The 16,247-nt window shown below is 35.4% G+C and overlaps 1 protein-coding gene across 5 annotated transcripts in view; it reads right to left on the bottom strand.

Moving 5' to 3' along the window:
* The window catches only part of FNDC3A (fibronectin type III domain containing 3A), a 160,841-nt gene that overhangs the window by 52,346 nt on the left and 92,248 nt on the right, over positions 1 to 16,247 (bottom strand). For all 5 annotated transcript variants that reach the window (XM_045796822.2, XM_045796826.2, XM_045796823.2 and 2 more), the window contains 3 exons: positions 9,364 to 9,604; positions 5,034 to 5,303; positions 3,639 to 3,697 (listed from right to left, as the gene is read on the bottom strand). In XM_045796822.2, coding sequence (XP_045652778.2) covers positions 3,639 to 3,697; positions 5,034 to 5,303; positions 9,364 to 9,604 — 570 coding nt within the window. The remainder of the gene's footprint in view (positions 1 to 3,638; positions 3,698 to 5,033; positions 5,304 to 9,363; positions 9,605 to 16,247) is intronic.

Raw genomic sequence — 16,247 nt, 5'->3', positions numbered from 1 at the left:
AATATATTTTGACAGAATGAGACTTAAAACAATTTCAAAGAAGCCTTTCAAGGAAGCGCAATAATAAACACTTCCATCTAATATAATTATTTCTAGCATGTTAGGAAATACAATACCATTATATTCTATTTTATGGAAAAAGAAACAGATTCAGAAAGGCTGAGTGACAGGTCACTCAACTCCCGAATGTGCAGCTGAGGCTGAGTCTAGCCTATGTTCTCCCCTCTACCCTGCACCTGAGTCACATGAGTGAGCTCTTCTTCTTTTTTGGTTTCTCAAATGTGTCATGTTCAATACTTTTCAAATGTTGGTCACTCTGCAATACTGTACCCACAGTAACCCCCATACTCCACAGTGCCCAACTACTACTTTTTTTTTAAATTTCAGTTCATCATTCTCCCTTAGTGAAATTTCTTTTGACATCCCTGTCAGGGCCTAGTTCCCCTATTATTATATATTCTTATAGCACTCTATCTCTGTTCTGGCACTCCACAGATATAATCTTATATTTATTGCATGACTTAATCTACTAACCTGAATTCTGAGGGGAGGGGCCGTGCCTGTCCTTTGCTTTTCATTCTATCTCTAGCTTTTAGCACAGCATGTGGCATTTTATTAGTGATCAAATATTTATGGAGTAAGTGAATACATTTAGTTTGGTGCTCTAAATGAACTAGAGCATGCAAAAACAACTACACACACACACACACACACACACACACACACACACACACACACCTCTGACCTATACTTCACAATTCACAAGTAATTTAATAAAAGAGCTATAGCTACACAAATCGAAACAAAACAAAGCAAAACAAAACCATCAGCATAACTTTCTTTTATGACACAGGACTTACTTTACAAAATTACATCTTCCTCATAATACTGGGCAAGAAATTCTTTAAAAGAACTATTTCAAGATTTATGGCCTGAAAAATTATGCTTTTAATATCTAGACTGTAACAAGTAAATGCTGCTAATATTAACTTCATTCAAATACCAATTCCATTAAGGCCTGCAAATTCTTTTTATCAATCTAGTGATATACATTTGGATATATACAGATCTTGGAAAGATACTGAATTTCTCTTGCTTCAGTTTACTCATCTGTAAGATAGGGAAAAGAGTACATACAAGCTTGTTCTAGGAATTAAATAATGCATATGTTTTCAAAGTACTTTGAACAGAGTCTGAAACTAGTAAACTTGTATTAGCTATTATTATGAAATAATTCTGTGTATGTTTACATTAATTTACATGTATGAGCTCAATTTTTTCGGAGAACCCAAATTAGAATGAAAGGAAACTAGAGCATCCAAAGCTATTATTTAGGGTTGTCAGAAAAAGTAGGACCATAGTAGCTTATTAGATAAGTGACTGGCTTACTCAAATTTCCTAAAATGGGATAAAATTAAAAGACAAGCTTTTGTGGAGAGGGTGTTAAAAGAGTAACGACAACTTTTCTACTCTGTTTCCATACAAAAATAGAGCAAAGTATTTTTTGGGTAACTTAGCACAAAGTATCTTACCACAGATTTTTTTTTTTTTTGCAGAGAAGAGATAGAAGGTTTTGTTTTGTAAATCAAGAAATATTTTAATCAATGTTTAATAAATGGGCTTATCCTGCCTGAGAAAGCCCTGTACTCTGCTTCTGCCACATCTTGTATTTCTCTTTCCTTCACTGCACTATGTTCCAAAGAGGATGGTTCTTTCTATCTGGCAAACTTGCCAGGATTATTCCTGCTTTCCCTCTCCAATTCCTTCCAACTTTTGCAACTTTTCTAACTTCAGAGGCTCAGAGAAGGTTTTCCTAATTGCTCTACTTAATGTAATTCCCCACTCGTCTGTAGTGCATCACATTACCCTAGTTCTGTAAAAGCTCTTTTTATTATCACATCTGATTTTGTTTGTATATTTGCTTTTTATTTATTAGTATATGATACAGTCTCAATAAATATTTTCATTGGTTGTCATGATGTCAATACTTTGACTGAATGATGGGGCGCCTGGGTGGCACAGCGGTTAAGCGTCTGCCTTCGGCTCAGGGCGTGATCCTGGCGTTATGCGATCGAGCCCCACATCAGGCTCCTCCGCTACGAGCCTGCTTCTTCCTCTCCCACTCCCCCTGCTTGTGTTCCCTCTCTCGCTGGCTGTCTCTCTCTCTGTCAAATAAATAAATAAAATCTTTAAAAAAAAAAAAATACTTTGAATGAGTAACTATGTAGCTCCTGAAAAAACAATGTAATGACAGTTTGCTAAGGCACAGCACAGTGAAAAAAGCCTGCCACAGAAAAACAGGGTACAGTATGGTCCCTTTTTCATAAAAAGACAAAAGAAAAAATATATATCGATGGACGAACACATACAAATGAAGTGAAACTGGAAACCCAAACTGTTAGTTGTGACTAAATCAGAGGAGTGGGTAAAAGGAATTTATTTCTACTATATTCATGTATTACTTAGATGTTTCACCATAAAAGAGTTCACATATAACTAATAAAATAAAAATTCAATCTTAATCACTGGCACATCTATTAGCTCACTTTTAAAATGCAGTGAAGTTATAGCTCTTAAGCAGAGAAAGAGAATGACTAATCTGAACTGTGACATTCTGGTTTTCCTTCTAGTTTTTTCTTAGCTTTTTCTAAAGTCTTTCCTTTTTAAGACTATAATTACGGTGTCTAAATAGTTTGTTCACTAGCATTTTTCCCTACAAAAGCATCTTTGCATATTTTTATTCTTCAAAATCATATTTTTAAACGGTTAAAATATTCTGTCCAGTAAAAATATCCCAATTTATGAATTCTTTTGTTTCATTTTTGTTAACATTAGTGTTGCGGAAAACATTTTTGTTTGTGGAGCTTTTTATTAAGAAATGGGCCCTCGGTTTCGGAGAAGTTTAATTTTGATTACTAGTTAAAAACACTTTGGGGTCTTAATGGGTTTAACAAGTTCAATTTGTGTGAGCAATTAAAATTAATCTTCTGTCAAATCTGATGCAAATATTTTTCCTATTAAGATGACAGCCTTATTTAGGCTATATAAAAAATAAGCAGAAAATATTATGTAGCCAGGTTTGCTGTCACACCTTTTGCTGACTTTATTTCTTCTATTACATGTATACTTACGAAAGGTTTGGGAATATAAACCTCTTCTATAGTTTAACTCTTTTTGCATCTGGAGTTAACTGAATATATTTATTACAGAAATCATATAGATGGATTTTTAAAAAACTGATACTTAGTCGTACCCACACTATTACATCTTTGTCTCTTCCAATGATTTTCAATATCATTTAGCATATATTAAATCCTAGTTTAAAAAATGAATTCTTAATTGAATATTCTGCTTCACTGATTAACAAATCTTTCTTATGTCAGTTCTACATTGATCCATTATTGATATCACATTCTTATGGTTTTTTTTTTTAGTTTTTTAATTATTTAAGTAATCTCTATACCCAGTGTGGGGCTTGAACTCATGACCACAAGATTGAGAGTCATGTGCTCTTCCAACTGAGCTATCCAGGTGCCCCTAATATAGTTAAGTTTTAAGCAAAGCCTGAATTAAAATACACAAAATCCTATGTGAATAATACGTAGTATAAATGTCAAGAAAATACATGCAATACTTACCACCGGTTTGACAATGTTGGAAAGAAGTGCTTCAAAAGCTTTAGTTTCTTCGTCTTTTTCTTAAAAAAAAAAAAAAAAAAAAAAAAAAAAAAAAATTTAATGAACTTAAATACAATCATCTCTCTCCCTCAACAATATGTCTTCTGAAACTATGTTGGTAATCTGAGATTTTTATTTCCTAGTTTTTACTTTAGTTCATATTCTGCGGTTTGTAGCTCTTCAGGATTTTTCTTCTTCAGTTTCTATTCCCATTTTAACTGGGATCCCTAATTATAATGCCACTATATATATATCTGAACCAATCACTAAGTTTTTCTTATAGAAAGAATATTTTTATTCATAGCTGTAAAAAATACTCTCTGGAATTCTCATTACCCAATTTCATACCTCTTAACAGCTAAGAAGTTAGCTGAGTATTATTATTATTTTTTTAAGATTTACTTATTTATTTGAGAAAGAGAGAGAGTGCACGCACGGGTTAGGGAAGAAGGGGCAGAGAGAGAGAATCTCAAGCAGCCTGACCTGGGGCTTGATCCCATGACCCCAAGGTCACGACTTAAGCTGAAACTCAGAGTCAGACACTCAACTGACTGAGCCATCCAGGCGCCCGAGTATTTGCGTTTTGGCTGGCCTTAACCCAAAATAAAAATGTTAATTGATTTGACCATAACTTATATCCATAACTGACATATCTGTAACTTTATCTTAACTCTTGTGAAACATCAGTACTGAAAAAGATTGATCAGAAGGTCTCAAAAATATGGGTGAACATTTTTGTTAATATAAATGTTAATGTACAAACCATGAGGCTGTTAAAGCATTAAAATGTATTGGTGGAGAATGGAAATTATAAAGAAAAGGAAGTAGTGCTCAGAGTTCATATGGTGGAAGTCACAGGTTAGGGGAAAGGTCCAAGGGAAAGAAAGGTCCAAGGAAAATAAGGGGATTTTAAGAAAGTAATGAAGAATACTCATTCCTAACTACAGAATATACAGATAGATTGGTGAATGACATGAGTTGCTTTCAGGTACTCATATATAAAGAAGTTGGAAGAAATAAAGAGTTTTGATAAAAACCAGCATAGCCTTGTCAAAGGGCCCAGAAAGAGAGGAAAATGAATCTGGATGAACTTTACCAGGGTTTTCTTTTCAAAGAGAAATTTCTGTTGGCTAATAAAATTTGCAATGTTGTTGAAATTACTGAACTGAGCATTCCCAAATTGTAAGAAGAAGTACCCTAGTAACAATTTAGGTTTTAAAACTTCTCACATTTAGGAAGTGTTGTTAAAAACAGTTTATCTGGAGCATGATTAAATAACTGAAAGAATGTACTTTTAGTTGATTAAATAATGATGAAAATTACCAACAGGAATAGTTGAGTATTTTAAATAGTTACCTTCTATTTCTGTATCAATTTGTGTACCACCTTTTCCTTTCCCTGACTTGTTCTTTGCTGATCCTACGTTTACACCACTAGCATTCTGCCCTTTTATAAGCCCATTATGTTCATTTATGGGAGAAGGGCATTTCTGGGGTGATGATGGTGGACTGCTCATTTTATCTTTCTGTGTTCCTTGGCGATCCTTTAATTTTTTCTGCAAGCGTTCATATGTTTTACTAGATCTTTCATCTCTAAAGTTGGACCTTCCATGTGTAGAGTGAGCATCTAGGAAGAAATAAAAACATTTTAAAACATCACTTATTCCAAATACATTTACGACATGAGAAAGGAATAGGAAATAAATCTATCATTATATTGCATGAAAACTATTATAAAATATTTCAAAGAATAATTCTGCAAAACAAAGCTATTTCTCTTCTTCTCCATCTACCCGAGAGAACCAAGCTTTTTGATTATAATTATATATATCAAATAAATTTCTTCATCTTTTCCCAATTAACTATTAACCTCCACAGAAGCAGCTTGGTGGTATGTTACGACAATCCTAGGTGGGGTAAGAACTGAATTGAATTGCGTACAGTTCTTTTTCTTTTACTCTTTTGTAGCCATCACTTTTAGCATCTCTTTCAACTTCAAACATATTAAGTAGGTAAACAGAAAACCGTCATCTGCCTAAAATCCCTTATGACTCAAAAAAAAACCCCAAAAAACCCAAAACCCCCACACGCACAAAAAAACAAACCAAAACATCACTGAAAAATAAAGTTATAGGAGTTAATAAAAAGAAATAAATAGGATTGCTTACTAAGAACAGAGTCTAGGTACAAAACACTGCATCTCTGGATATCACAAACTCAAGGTTGTGATTTAGAAGAATGTATTTATTCTAATAAAAGTCACATGTCACTATAATAAAATCAATACACTTCATAAATATTGTTACCTGTCCCAGAGTTTATTTTTGTTTTAAATTTAAAATCTGTAATGAGAAAAATATTTTTAAAAAGGCTCAAAATTCTAAGTTTTAACTTATCAGTGTTTTAAGAAAATTAGTACAATATTCTTGAAATTAGTATTATAAGGGCATGTACAATAACATCTGAATAAAAAACACAGGAATTTGGGTACCTACATATAAAAGAATGAGTTTGGATACCTACCTCACACCATATACAAAAATTAAAATAGATCAAAGATCTAAATGTAGGAGGTAAAACTATTAAGTTCATAGAAGGAAACACAGGTGTAAATATGTATGACTTTGGTTTAGATAATAGTTTCTTAGGACACCAAAAGCATAAGCTATCAAAGAAAAATCAGATTTCACCAAAATTTTTCTTTTCTGCATTAAAGGACACCACTGAGAAAGTGAAAAAGACAATATAAGAGAAAATATCTGTATATCATGTATCTGCTAAGGGACTTGAATCCATAATTTATCAAAACTATTACAACTCAACAATAAAAAGACAAATAAATAAAAAAATGGGTGCAGGATCTGAATAGACATCTCTCCAAAGAAGATATATAAATAGCTAATAAAGCAAATGAAAAGGTGTTCAATATCAGTAATGAAAAACAAGCAAATCAAAACCACAATGAGATCCAAGTTCACATTCACCAGGATGGCTAGAATCAAAAGACAATAACAAGTTTTAGCGAAGATATGGAGAAATTAGAACTCTCCAACACATTGCTGGTGGGAATGTAAAATGGTGCAGTCACTAGGGAAAACAGTTTTTGCACCTTCTCAAGAAGTTATACATAGAATTACTAGACAAGCTGGCAATTCTACTCTTAGGTATAACTCAGGAGAAGTGAAAACATGTCTATATAAAAACTTGTATACAACGGTCAAAGCATCATTATTCATTATTCATAATGGATAGAAAGTGGAAACAACTCAAATGTCCATCAAGTAATAAATGGATAAACAAAATTACATCCACATAATGTAATCATTTTTGGCCATATGAAAGAATGGGGTACTGATCATGCTACATTTTGAACTAAGCCTTAAAAAAAAAGCCCAAGTGAAAAAAAGCTAGACATTAAAAGACAACATATTGTATGAACATTTATATCAAATATACACATTGTATATATATATTTATATGAAAGAGCTAGAATTTCCTTTTCATGAATGCTGCTACTAGTTACAAAACTACTGTCAGTTATTAGGATCTAGTGGAGACACTTTGGCTTATAAACTCAAACACAGTATGACTCTTGTCTTCCATCACTGGATAGCTAGTTTTTAGATTTGTACCCCTTGTGGATTTGTATTTTTCACTTTTCTTCATAACAGTGTGAATCATATCCATGTATTCTAATATCCCCTCTGAATAACAATGGGTTTTAACAATGTGAAATAGCAATAGTTATAACATCTAGTTTTTTCTTATAATTTTCTCAAAAACCTTTTTAAAAACAATCATAATTAGTAGTAAAGAAAATAGAAGGATGAGACAGATTTGTAGTATAAACTCTTGCTACTCAAGTTTTCACTAGACCACTGCATGAGCCTCACCTGGGAGTTTGTTAGAGATGCAGAAACCTAAACCCCACCCAGAACTACAGAATCAATGTGTTACTTGGGCAACAGAAGTAAGTTGGAAAAAAATATATATATGACATAACATATATTTATTACTTATAGGCTGTGCTGTATAATTAAAATTCTGTATTTAGAGTTATTCTATAAGTTTACTAAAAATTAATGATAGGTACTGCTAAGCATAAGTGATGGGTAAAACAGATTTAGTTGTCAGGGGGTGTACAGTCAAATAAGGGAGAAAGACATATGAATTAAAAAAAATCAAATTGTGTTAAGTTCTGTGAAAGAAACAGAGGTTTCAGTGTGAGAAACTAATAAGGTAAGGTCACAGAGGGTCTCTCTGAAAGCTGAAATCTAAAGGGAAAAAAAAGGAGCTTTCCAAGGAAAAAGGAAAACAGCATTCCTGGCAGAGAGAACATCATGTGCAGGGCACTGAGGCAAAAAGAACTTGGAGGTTTTGAAAAACTGAAGGGGGAGTAGGGTGGGACAAAGCAGTCAGAGGCCAGAGCAAGGATAGTAGGTTGCAGGCAGGGTCAATTTTGGCCCCTACAAGTCATTCAGCAATGTCTGAAGATATTTTTAGTTGTCACAACTGGGTGAGGACAGGGCAGGGTTTGGTAGGAGTTGTACGCTACTGGCATCTGGTAGGGCATGGCTTCTCCTGACTATCCTACAATGCACAGCTATGTACTGTAAAACAAAGACTCATCTGTTCCCAAATATCAAGAGTGCAGACGTGGAGAAATCCTGGTCTAGTAGAAGGTTCAGGATTTTATTCTAAATGTAATGAGAAGTTACTGAAATCTTTTAAATATGAGAATGGTTTGGTTTCTATTTTAAATGATTACTCTGGCTAAGCCTGGATGGCTAGGCGCGAGAATGACAGCAGAAAACCAACTGGAAGGCAGCAGCTGCTGCAGTTATCCTGACAAGAGCTAATAGTAGACTAGATTTGAGTAGCAATGGAAAAAAGTAGATAAAATTTGGAAACTTCTGAAAATAAAACTGATACCAATTGATGTGGGGGTTAAAGAAGGAAGAATAAATTTGATCATGTGGTTTTCACTTGAGCAAACTGAGTAGACAGTGGTACCATCTATCAAGATGAAGATGACAGAGAAAAGCAGGCTACATAATTGAGATTTATGTTTTAGAAACAATGTAACTGATATGCATGAGACATTTAAGTGGTTATCAAGAAGGCAGTTAGAAATATAAGTCTGAAGCTCAGAGGTGAGGTTTTGGCTGGAGACACAAATCTGAGAGCTGTCAGCATACAGATGGTATTTAAATACACAGGAAAAGAGTAAAACTACTATTTTGTGTTTTTGTGTGTGTGTGTGGCTGTCTATTCTTTCCAACAATTTATTAACTCCCTGGGCGCCAAGGTTATGTCTTGTTTCCTCCTGTGCCTCCCTCCCTAGTCCTTTACAGAACCTAGCAACTTTGGTTAAGTGGCATCACAACCTTAAGGATTTAACAACAGTATGATTATTCCTGGCTGAAAATTTTCCTCAGTCTAGATGGCAGAACAAAGAAGAAAAGCTCTTGCCTGAACATGTCCCCACTAAATATTGCTGCACGATGTAACTTATTTTCCCTCTAATCATGAGGATGAAATACTTAACACAGTGCTTGGTAATAAAACCTGATTGTGATATTATTATTGTTTGGTCATTTCTTTTATAAAATAGGAGGAAAGCACCTATTATATCCAAGTAAAGAAGAACTAACACCATAAGACAGGAATAATTTTAGATGTCTTACCTACATCTCCATATACTTGTGAAGATTGATACTGTGGCAAATACTGTGTTGCCATGTCTCCAGCTCCAGTCACTGGTGAGTACATATGGCGTGGTGGAGGGGGCATCATGGTTGGGACAGGAATGAAACCAGGCAGAGGAGGAGGATGTGGGGAACGGTGTATGACTGTGTGACTGCCTGGATGAAACTCTGGTGCTTGAGGAACCACAACAACTCTTCGAACACCATTGTCTTCAATAACCTACAAAATGAACATTAAACGTTTCTTCCATAAGATGTAAGCAATTCCTTTGATATCGGTCAGAGTAAGAATTTTTATATCATTAGAAGTTAATTAAGAAATTTTACAGAATATAAAAAGGATTTATTAAATACACTAAATACATATGAATTAGTATTGAAATATATGAAGTAGTTTTTGTTATACAATGCCATATAAATCTTGTATCAATGATGAGATTAGCTAAATAATAATATAAACAATGGGCCACAATATTAGGTATTTATTTTTTTGTGTTATGTGCATTTACCGATGCATTAAAAATGAAGGGAGACTCAAAAGAATTTTTGGTTTAAACACAGGGGCTGCGGGGGTGGCTCAGTCAGTTAAGCGGATGCCTTCCTCTTGCTGTCTCTCAAATAAATAAATAAAATCTTAAAAAATAAACACAATAGGGTCAAGAATTAATTTCCTTTTCCACATTATGGATGGGGATGGGAGGAAATAAACGGTAGAAAGAACACAAACTGAGGTAGAAATGGGGAAAAAACTGGATTCCTAAGATCAACCATATATTGCATTTAGGTACAAATTCTTATGAACATGACTAGGATAATTTTAACAGCTGAAGATCTTTTCAAGGGAGACAAACACCTAATATATTAATTCCTAGTTAAGAAAAGTGTCTGTGGCTTTCAGTTTTAGAAATTACACATTTTTAAAAGTTTTTAATTCCAGTTGGTTAACATACAGTATAATATTAGATTCTGGCGTAAAATATAGTGATTCAACACTTCCATACAACAACCGGTGCTCATTACAACACGTGTACTCCTAATCCTCACCACCTATTTAACCCATCTTCGCCCCCTGCCCCCGCCTGGTAACCATCAGTGTGTTCTCTATAATTAAGTGTCTGTTTCTTGGTTTTCCTCTCTGTTCCTTTTTTCCATTCGCTCATTTGTTTTGTTTCTTAAAGTCCACATATGAGTGAAGTCATATGGCTTTTGTCTTTCTCTGACTTATTTTACTTAGCGTAATACTCTCTAGCTCCATCCATGTCATTGCAAATGGCAAGATTTCATTCATTTTTGTGACTAATATTCCATTGCATACATATACCAAATCTTTTTGTCCCTAAGATCTAGGATAAGGGTTCAGTTTAGGGAAAGAATAATGGTTACGGTTAGGGACAGTGTGAGGGTATGTGCCTAACCCTAACCCTAAAATTACCCCTCTGGAGACGTCTCTGGACTGCAGGATAATAGACACATACCCTCATATGGTTCCGAACCCTAACGATTATTCTAGCCCTAAATTGAACCCTAATCCTAGAAATTATACATTTTTAATTTTTTTTTTTTTTTTATTTATTTATTTAACAGAGATAGAGACAGCCAGCGAGAGAGGGAACACAAGCAGGGGGAGTGGGAGAGGAAGAAGCAGGCTCACAGCAGAGGAGCCCGATGTGGGGCTCGAACCCAGAACGCTGGGATCACGCACTGAGCCGAAGGCAGATGCTTAACCGCTGTGCCACCCAGGTGCCCCAGAAATTATACATTTTTAAATAGGGGTTACACTGCAGGAAAGGAATTCTTAAAATGACAGATTTATTCCCTTTGAACCTCACTGGAGCTGCAAGGACATACAGGAAAAACCAACAGCATATAACATTTTATCTCTAAATTAGGAATCCCTCTACTAAAATAGGGCTCCTAACCTTTTAGACTTAAAAGATTACTATCAAGGTATAACAAATGGCTAGTAATACCTTTCTCTTAAGGAAAAAGAACATTATTAAAATGTAAAGTGCATTCAGGCCCCATGTTGGGGACAGAGGTTACAGAAATAAATAAACTTAAAAAAAAAAAATGGAATAGCAAATTTTGTATATAAACATATACATACTTGGTAGGTATATTAGAAAACACACTCATTTAGGTACAGATAAGCCTAAAGTACGAATAAATGATTACTGCTTTAGAAAGATTATAGTTACTATTAAACACCGTATTAAACTATCCTTACCTGTTGGAGTATGAGATAACTTGTCTGTACTAGAAGACTAAATGAATTCAATTTTCTATATACTAGCTCTAGAACTATAATGCCTTGCTTCCAGCAAAATAAATGCCTCATATCCTGCCTTTCTTGCCATTTAACTCAGTTCTGAATTCAAGGCTCAGACAAGTGCATATAATTGGCAGAAATGAAATATTTGGAGCCCTAGCTGGAGAGAATCTGGAAACTATTTACAGCTTTTCAGCCTCTAACCCACAGGAAGGGACATTAGAAGGAATTTGGAATGGATTTTTAGTAAGCCAAACCACAGTGTCTGTCACAATATACTACCTTCACCTTTATGAACTCTCTAACTCACAAATCTTAAATGACTCCCATTTCTGATAGGATTATAGTCCATCCTCTCTGACCTGGCCTTCAGTCTTGTTCCAACCTATCTTCCTACATGTATTTTTTTCCGACACCAAATCCTGAACCCTTAACTCCAGCCAGACTGGTATACTAAAAAGCTATCTTCATACAGACCTATACATTTCCGTATCTTGGACTTTTGTTTATGACATCTTTCTTTTCACTCTGCCTTCCCTTAATCTACAACTATGCAAATCCCATCTATCATTCCATATCTAGCTCTAACTTTACCTTTTCCGCTCATTTAAAAAATGACAGAAACACTGGTAATTTAGGCGAGAAAAAATGTTAGTGGTGTCTTTGTGGGGCACACATACTAATGGCGGTGATGAACACAAAAACAAGAGTAAATTATTTAGCATGTTGCAAGGCAATAAGTACCATGGGGGAAAAAAAACAGGTAAGGGGAATCAGAAGTATTGTGGGAGTGGGACAGGCTGCAGTATAAAATAGTGTGACCAGGATAGGCCTTATTGGCAAAATGAAATTTGAGCAGACTTGAAGTAACTGAACGAATTAGCCACGTAAAAATCCAGAAGAGGGTTCTGGGTAGAGAAAACAGAACAAAGCCCCTAACAGATAGAAGTAGTTTTAGATGGAAGTCAGTGTGCCTGGTTCAGCATAAGGAAGAAGGCTAAGAGCAGATAAGGTCAGAGAGATAAAGGGAGTGGCCAGGTCAGGTAGGACCATATGTGCTATTAATAAGCACCAGGACTTCAGCATTTACATTAGTGAAAGGGGGAACCATCACAGAGTTTTGGGCAGAAAAGTGATATAAGTCACTGGTGCCCAGCCAGAGGTGATTTTGCCCCCATCAGACATTTGGCAGTATCTAGAAATATTTTTGGTTGTTACAACTGGGGGTGGGTACTACCAGCATCTAGTGGGTAGAGAGGTCAGGGATGCTGCTAAATACTCTATAACACAGAGGACAATTCCCTACAGCAAAAATTACTGGGCCTAAAATGTCCGTAGTGCTAAGGTTAAGAAATCCTGATATAACCTTATATTTAATAGGATTACTCTGGCTGCTGAGTTGAGAATACACTGTAGGACAAGGGGGAAAAAACCCACCAGGGAAACCAGTTTATTGCAATATCTAGGCAAGAAATGGTGGTGGCTTGGACCAGGGTGGTAAAAAGAGGTCCACATTCTGCATATATTTAAAGGTAGAACAACAAGATTAGCTGATGATGCCACTGGAGAAGCAAGAAAAAGAAGTTATGGAAGGATGGTGTTCCATCAACTCTGAAGGGGAAGCCTATAAGGCAGAGTAAGTTATTTTGGGGGGAAAGAGTAAGCTATTTTGGGGGAAGTTTCAGGTTTTGGACATGTGAATTTGGTTAAGTCTATAAGACATCTAAGTGGAAACGCTGAGTAGGCAGTTAGATATCCTAGTCTGAAGTTCTGAAAAGACTGGAAAAGGACAACCAAGTAAGGCAGGAAGAAGACTAAGCATGTGGAGTCTGGAAGTTTGGTGAAGTGTATCAAGAAGGAAGGATCAACTTTGTCAAACGCTGCTGAAAGGTCAAATAAGATGAAGACTAAGAATTGACCACTGGATTTAGCAATGTGGAAGTCACTGAGACTTTGATGAGAACAGTTCTGGTTAATCATAGGGGCAAACCCTGATTAGAATGGATTTGAGAGAGGAAAGTGGGGAGCAGAATTAGAGAGCTAATTCTAGCCCAATTTTGGAAGTATTCCTGCAGAGGGGAATACGGAAATAAGGTGGTGGCTGGTAGTAGTGGAGTCAAGAAACTAAAAAATGTGTTGTTTTTAGTGAGAGCAATTACAACATGCTCATACAATAATAAGAATGACCCATCAGACAGTAAGAAATTGATGATGTGGAAGAGAGAAAAATGCAGGCAAAAGGGAACAGAATCCAAGACTCCACTGGTGGCACTGGGTCTAGACAGAAGCAGGAAAATCTGTTTCCATTTTAGATGAAAAGGAAGAGTGTGTGAGTTGCCAGGAGACAGCAGAGCATGTAACCCCAGATGCTGCTAGAGATGCGGGGGCAAGGGGCCTGGGGAAGGTTTCTTTTGATTTCTTTCCATGAACCCTATTCTGGGGACCACAATCTTAATGACCTCTCCTTCCTATCATTTCTATTACATTTATTCTGTATCACTTGTTAGGTATTTATAACACTGCAGTATTTGTTAACTTTCCAAATGCATATGTCTTACCCTATAACTTAACGGTAAATTCCTCAAGGGACATGTATTAACTATTTAATCCTCATAACAATATTACAAGTAGGTAGCATTATTATCTCCATTTTTCAGATGGGGAAACTGAGGCATACAGATGTTAAGTAACTCAATAAGGTCACGTAGGCAGTAAGTGGAGGAGCTAGCATTTAAACTCTTGTACTTTGGCCTTAATTCCATGTCTTATCCACTTTGTGGGCACAGAACCCACAGGTACTTGTTCTCTAGTATCTTTTTAAATGTCACAACACAAGCAAGATTTCACTGGTTGAAAAGAAACAGCTAAATTACTTATGAAATTAAAACCACTTTTCTACTGAAAAAGAACATTTAAAATACAAAGATAAGCTGGGGGAAGGAAGAATGAGAAATTATTGTTTATTAGGTACAGAGTTTCAGTTTTGCAAAATGAAGAGTTCTTACTGTAAATGGATGATAGTGAAGGTAGTGCAACAGTGAATATACTCAGTGCCACTGAACTGTACATCTGAAGTTACAAAGATAATTTTTTTGTTATGTATATTTTATCACAATTAAAAAAAAGAAAGCTAGGAAACAGAAAAAAAGAAAAAAAGAGCAGACCAGGACCAAGAAAGTATGGAGAACTGTACCACTTCAAGTAACTATCTGAATAGCCAGTAACTTCAGGAGTTACTGGGGGCCTCAAAACTATCCACTAAGTCAAGTTGCTGACAAATGGCCAACCATGGAGACAATGAATTTTATACTAACGGGATACACCAATGGTAATGATTAAAATAAAATCAGTAAATTGTGAAAAGAAAAAATGATAAAATATAATCCAAATTAGGCTATGTTAAAAAAATTAAAACAAATATTAGACAGTTAAAATAGAATTAAATAGGGCTATAAGCATAGGTCTGACTACCTAACTACAATTGCCACACAATTTCTAATAGGCAAAGTCCTGTTTTTTCCTTTATTGACAACAGACATAATTAAAAGGGGCTATAGAAAAAGGGGTTTGTGTTTACATTTTCTATCGTGTGTGTGTTCTTCACCAGAATATACACCAGAACAGACAGATCTGTTCTGCTTATCATTTTCTTCTCAACTCCTGGAACAGCTCCTAGCACTGGGCACATGCTCAAAGAAAATTGCTGAATCAATGATATGACCAGAAAGAAATGTATTCCATTAGTGCTACTAGAATGCCACATTATATCCACCTCCCCTTAACAACACCATGCCATTAGAATTCTTACAACCTTTGCTTCTGCCTAACTTTCAGCAACCTACTTCGATGGCCTCACCCTGAACCCAAAACTATTCCCACTTTAAGCTACTAAATAATAATATAGGTATTTCTGGCCACTCATTCAACAGACATTTGTTTTATATATGTAACTGTACATACACACAAATAATGCTTCCCGTGTTTTTTGGCAGCATTACTGCTACAAAAACATTTGACAGAGAAGACAGATCAGACGGGTATGTAGAATCTTTGAAAAAAGTACTGACCTCATTGCTGTGTGCTGACATAAAGGCACAGTGAAACACCAAGTCCAGCTCAAAGGAGTAATCTCAGACTTTTCCTGAAGATGATATAGCTCCCTTCCCCACATTATGAGATCTACAATCCCCTTCCTGTTAGGTACCCTCTCATCACCATAACAACCCACATTCCATAAAAAAACAGGGGAGCCATTAAAGAGAGGCAGAACGAGAGAACTTTTGATGCTGCTTTTTAGGTGTCCCATTCAGGTAGTCTATAATCTTTTCTTGATAAATCATTAATTTCATCACTAAAATATGAAGTATTATTCTCTGCTGCAATGCTCTTAGGGACTATAAGTTAATATTATTTGCCAGTAAATTAAGTTCTTTCTACTCCCATTGCCATTTGTTTTTTTGTGTTTTACAGGTTTTGTTTTCCCATTTGATATCTTAGTTCAGTTGGCACATATTCCTGGTTCTATTGAAGCACATCAATCTCTCACAAACCTCCTTTCTTATTAAACTACAAAAATAAAGCTCATTAAGGTTAT

Source organism: Ursus americanus, chromosome 10 (assembly GCF_024610735.1).
Source record: "Ursus americanus isolate L20-20 chromosome 10, mUrsAme1.1.p, whole genome shotgun sequence".
Classification (NCBI taxonomy): Eukaryota; Metazoa; Chordata; class Mammalia; order Carnivora; family Ursidae; genus Ursus; species Ursus americanus.
Note: the sequence above shows the minus strand (reverse complement) of the source record. Positions and strands in the feature narration are given on the sequence as shown.